This window comes from Dipodomys ordii, unplaced genomic scaffold, assembly GCF_000151885.1.
Source record: "Dipodomys ordii isolate 6190 unplaced genomic scaffold, Dord_2.0 Scaffold64, whole genome shotgun sequence".
Classification (NCBI taxonomy): domain Eukaryota; kingdom Metazoa; phylum Chordata; class Mammalia; order Rodentia; family Heteromyidae; genus Dipodomys; species Dipodomys ordii.
The window spans coordinates 3,572,076-3,577,840 of record NW_012267280.1 but is presented as its reverse complement, the minus strand read 5'-3'; the positions used below and the strand labels follow the sequence as shown (position 1 = coordinate 3,577,840).

The 5,765-nt window shown below is 52.0% G+C and overlaps 1 protein-coding gene across 1 annotated transcript in view; it reads right to left on the bottom strand.

The window, feature by feature from the left end:
* The window catches only part of Tpgs1 (tubulin polyglutamylase complex subunit 1), an 8,103-nt gene extending 5,201 nt beyond the window's left edge, over nt 1-2,902 (bottom strand). The window contains exon 1 of the mRNA XM_013022755.1: nt 2,529-2,902. Within this exon, the coding sequence (XP_012878209.1) occupies nt 2,529-2,902 (374 nt within the window). The remainder of the gene's footprint in view (nt 1-2,528) is intronic.
* Nucleotides 2,903-5,765: the final 2,863 nt, after the last annotated feature.

Sequence of the window (5,765 nt, the reverse complement as noted above, 5' to 3'; positions counted from 1 at the left end):
AAAGTATATTAAGTGAAGTAAGCCAGACATAAAGAAACATAGACTGAATGTTTTCCCTCATTTGTAATAAAATGTGCCTATAGGGGCTGGGAAGGTGGCTCATTGGTAGAGCGCTTGCCTTGCATGCATGAGGCCCTGGGTTCGATTCCTCAGCACCACATAAGCAAAAAGAAAAAAGCCGAAGTGGTGCTGTGGTTCAAGTGGTAGAGCGCTGGCCTTGAGCTGAAGAGCTGAGGGACAGCGCCCAGGCCCAGAGTTCAGGCCCCACGACCGGACCCAAAAAAAAGAAAAAAAGGAAATATTTCCATCCAGGCTGGATGGTGCTGCCACTGATCACTTTTCCCCCTTGGAAAAGTCACTTCTGAGTATGTTGGTACTAGGCTTGAATGCAGAGCTTTCTTGCTCAAGGTTGGTGCTCAACTACTTGAGCCACAACTCCACTTCTGGCTTTTTGGAGGTAAACTGGAGATAAAGAATCCCACAGATTTTCCTGCCTGGGCTAGCTTTGAACTGTAATGCTCAGATCTCAGCCTCCTGAGTAGCTAGGATTACAGGATGAGCCACCAGTGGCCTGGCCGGCTTTTTCCTGCTCCTTCCTTCTCTGCAGGCTCTGTGAGGCTTGGGTTCCTCAGATTGTGGTCTTTGCTTGTGTTCTTTCAGGGAAACCTCCCAGGCCCTCCCAGTTCACCCCCTCCCTCCCTGTCTCTGCACAGCCTGTCTACCTTCTTTGCCAAGCACCGCCCCAAGTGAACTGCAACTAACTTCCTCCTAAGTCAGTGGGAAGGTTGATCAGTTCTGTCCTCACAGACACTGGGGCCCAATAGCCTCCCACACCCCGCAGATTCCCTTCCTCACTGCCATCTTGGGAGCTCCTTTCCCATTTGGTTCGTATCCTCACCTTTGATTCTAAGGAGACTTTCCTTCGGAGGGATGTTAGTCCAACAGGCTCCTTTCCCAGGACCTCACAGGCACCTTTCTTAGAGCAAATAGAGCACTAGGCCAATTTGGTGGAGGCAGTAAATAATCGGCCTCCTTCCTCCTCACCTTAAGATGATTCTCCATATGAGGTAACAGAACCCCCTTAAAGTGATCTTCACTGGCCAGCTGCAGGCCCCTTATCCTCTACTTGGGCAGCTGCCGTAAATTCTAGCCCGCCATGATGAAGTCCCTGGCCCACATCTCTGCACCAAGGTCCCCACCTCCTAGTCCCTTAGGTTATCTAGATCACCTCAGACAAAGACGGGCACTTCTTCCTGTGAGAACTGGCCTTGTCAGTCCCTATGCTTGCTCTGTGTGCCTGGGTGTCACGGTGGTTTTCTGGCAGGCCCTAACAAGGGGTAAGGGGGTAATCATCACATTTATAAACCCTAGCTGGGTGCCAATGGCTCACAACTGTAATCCTAGTTACTCAGGGGGCTGAGATCTCAGGATCAAAATCCAAAGCCAGTCCACACAGAACAGTATGTGAGCCTCTTATCTCCAGTTAACTACAGGAAAGTCAAAAGTGGAGCTGTGGCTCAAGTAGTTAGGGTGTTAATTTTAAGCACAAAAGCTAAGGGAGCCGGATGCTGGTAGCTTATGTCTGTAATCCTAGTTACTCAGGAAGCTGAGATCTGAGGACTGAGACTTAAAAGCCAGCCTGGGCAAGAGAGTCTGAATTTTTTATGTCCAACTAAACACGGAAAAAGTCACAAGTAGAGTTGTGGTTCAAGTGGTAGAGCACTAGCCTTGAGCAACAAAAGCTCAGGGACAGCACCTAGTCCCTGAGTTTAAACACTGATGTTCGCGCATGCAACACCCTCCCCCCCCCACCTCCAGCTATGTGACAGCATCTAGGCCCTGATTTTAAGCCCTAGTACTGGCACAAAGAAACAAAACCAGGCAAAACAAAACCTGTTTACAAACCCTGGACTTTAGCTCCCTTGGGGACTGGGGGAAGTCACCCTTTCTTGTCAGCTCCAGGCCCTTCCCCTCCTCCCACTTCCTTCCAGGTCCATGCAAATACCCATCTCAGGCTCTGCTTCTGGGGACCAGCAGACACAAGCCCACTCATCTCCAGTCAATCACCCCCGGTTTACATCCCAAGTCCCTTCATCCATATGGAACATGCGTTTCTTGGCCGCCTCCAAGGCTCCCAACAATCCCTGACTCCAGATTGCTCTCTCCAGCTAGGGGCTGGAGCCTCATGGGGGGTGGAGGAGAAGTGGGGGTTCTGTGCCCAGCTCTAGATCAATTTCCAACAGTGCACCTGCCAGGCCTCCTGCCCACGGCCGTGAATTCTGTGGGGCCCCTCCGCCCGTTTCGCTGGGCCTGACTCGGCTGGAGGTCTGCAGGCCCAGCATTGTAGCCACCCCACAGTTCAGAAATGCATGCAAGAAGGGGAAAGGGGTGGGGAGGATGCGGACTACAACTCCCAGCATGCCCTGCGCTTCAACTCCCAGCAAACCTGCGCTGGAGATAAGGGCGGGCTCGTGCAAGACATGCCGGGAACTGTAGTCCGGCCGCCCCGCCCAAACGTCGGCCCGCACCTCTGAGAGTGGTGAGCCAGGCGAAGGTACCACAGCGCGCGGCCCAGGCGCTGCTGCTGCAGGAGGAGCTGCCCGGGAGGCTCCCCGGCGCCGCCGTTGGCCGGCGAGCGCAGGCCCATGTTTTCGAAGTAGTGCGCCAGGAAGGCGATGGGCTCCTCGGGACGCGCCTCCAGCACTTTTAACAGGGCTGCACGCAGCATCTCGGTTACGCCGACCTGCCTCAGGAAGTCTTCCTCGCTCTCGGCGGCCGCCGCGCTCCGCGACACCGAGGGTCGGCCGCCGTCCGTGTAATTCGCCGCCGTGGCTACCAACGGCCGCCGCTTCTCTCCTGCCGCCATCTTCGCTGAGGGCAGCAGGACCGGAAGTGCCGCCATCTTTGATGGCACCATGAGGCCGCTCTGCGGCCATTTTGCCTAAGGGCAGAGCATGCTTTTTCCCATGCCACTCCCTCGGGAAGACTCGTGGAAATAACTGCCGCAGGCCACGTTTCCTAAGGTCCTCACTGGTACTCTGCCGTGTTTCCTGGACTCAGTGCGGAAACTGTAGTTTTGCCAGACTCCAAAATGGCTCACCGGGAAGGACTTGGTTTCTGGAATGAAGCTGGCTCGCTGGCCATTTTGGTTGTGGGCGAGATCTCGTTAGCATGGTCTCCTAGCAACCAGGCTGCCTGGGTACCAAAAAGGCCCGGGCTGAGGGAGCAGCTGTGGTGGACCCAACCTGACTCCTGGTCTCGTTTTTTCTTCTCTCCTTTTCCTTCCTTCCCCTTCCTCCCTCCCTTCCCCACCCCTCGCTCGCCCCTCTTTTTTCTTTCTTTCTTTTCCTTCTTTCTTTTTGTGCCAGTCCTGGGATTTGAACTCAGGGCCTGGGTGCTGTCCCTGAGCTTTTTTGCTCAATGGGATTCTTTTTTTTTTTTTTTTTTATTGGTGTTGTTTGCCAGTCCTGGGGCGTGAATTCATGGCCTGGGCACTGTTCCTGAGCTTCTTTTGCTGAAGGCTAGCACTCTACCTCTTGAGCCAAGCACTCTACCACTTGAGCCACAGTGCCACTTCTGGCCTTTTCTGTGTGTGTGGAACTGAGGAATCAAACCCAGGGCTTCATGCATGCTAGGCAAGCACTCTACCACGAAGCCACATTCCCAGTCCAAGGTTGGCATTCCACCGCACTCCAGCCACACCTCCACTTCCTGCTTTCTTGTTAGTTAATTGGAGTTAAGAGTCTCATGAACTTTCCTGCCTGGCCTGGCTCTTCCAACCACTATCCTCAGAGCTCAGCCTATTGAGTAGGATTACAGGTGTGAGTCATTCTCACCCAGTTATAATCTTTTCCCCTGCCCTCCCCCACCCCCCTCCCCACTTTCAGGGTAGGATCTCACTAGGTAGCTTAAACTTAAAGCTTCCAATGTAATTCAGGCTGGCTTTGAACTCATAATCTTGCCTCAGTTGCTCAAGTGCTGGAATTACTTCCACAGATCCTTTTCTGTTGTTGTTAAGAATCTTTGGACCTGGGGGCTGGGAAGATGGCTCAGTGGTAGAGTGCTTGTCTTGCATGCCTGAGGCCCTGGGTTCGATTCCTCAGCACCACATAAGCAAAAAGAAAAAACTCGGAAGTGGCGCTGTGGCTCAAGTGGTAGAGCGCTAGCCTTGAGCTGAAGAGCTGAGGGACAGCGCGCAGGCCCAGAGTTCAGGACCCACAACCGGACTCAAAAAAAAAAAAAAAGAATCTTTGGACCTGGAACTTGACCCACACAGTGGCACTGGAACCTTTCCCCAAGCCCTGCATCTGGCTCGCTGCCCCTCTGCATAGCCAGAATGTCCAAGCACAGGCTTGCTGGCCCCAACCCAGTACTCCTCCTTACAGACATTAGAACAATGCCTCTAGTTTCCATCTACTCGTCTTCAGGAGCACCCACTCCACAAATGCCTTCTAGACATTGCCCTCTACGGGCAGAAACAGCCCAGTGAGGCTCGCTGTCCTAACTCCATGGGGCAGCGGGGATAGGTGATTGTGCTCTTGGAACATTCAGGTTTCCATCTGAGGTTGGAAAACAAGAGGACCTCCCTCAAAGGTCAGCGACCCCAAGGCAGGCACCCTGCCAGCCAAGAGCTGTGCTTATTTTCTAGTGTCCTTGGGAGTATCCCATCCAGACACAAAGAACAGCCCAATCTTTTTCAGAAACGGCTTATATGCCCAGCAACCTTCTTTAGTGATATAAATAAAATTTTACCAAACAAACATCTATTTCACCCAAATATGATTGTTTTTTTGTGATTGTTTTTATATATAATTGACAATAAGTACTGAATTTTTTTTTTTTTTTTTTTGTCGGTCGTGGGGCTTGAACTCTGGGCCTGGGCACTGTCCCTCAGCTCTTCAGCTCAAGGCGAGCGCTCTACCACTTGAGCTACAGTGCCACTTCCGGTTTTCTGGTGGTTTATTGGAGATAGGAGTCTCACAGTCTCTCCTGCCCGGGCTGGCTTTGAACCGTGATCCTCAGATCTCAGCCTCCTGAGTAGCTAGGATGACAGGCGTGAGCCACCAGCGCCCGGCTAGTACTGAATATTTTACATACATACTACAAAATCGAAGACAAGCCTGGTGCCACTTGCTCATGCCTGTAATCCTAGCTACTCAGGAGATATGAGGATTGCCGTTCAAAGCCAGCTCAGGGAGGAAAGTCTGGGAGACTCTTACCTCCAAATAGCCACTGGAAAACCAGAAGTGGCCCTGTGGCTCAAAGTGGTAGAGGGCTAGCCTTGAGCAAAAAGTTCAGGAACAGCGTCCAGACCTTGAGTTCAAGCCCCATAACCAAAGCAAAAAAAAAAAATCTGAGTCAGGGTCTTGTTAGCTCAACTTGGCCTGGAACCCATGGTCTTCCTGCCTGCCTAATCCTAAATGCTGAGATTACAGGTATGTGCCACTGTGCCCAGCAAAAACACTATTTTTTATTGCATAAGTGTCCATGAGGACACCTAATTTTCACTGTGAACATTTCACACACACACACACACACACACACACACACACACACACACACACACACATTTATTTACTTTTATGTGGTGATACTAAGGATTAAACTCAGGGCCTCCTTTGTGCCAGCCAGAAGCGTTACCAACAACCTGGGCCATGCCTTCAGCCATTTTTGTATTCTTGTGTGTGTGTGTGTGTGTGTGCACGGTACTTGCTTGCATGTGCCAATCCTGGGGCTTGAACTCAAGGCCCAGGTGCTGCTCCTGA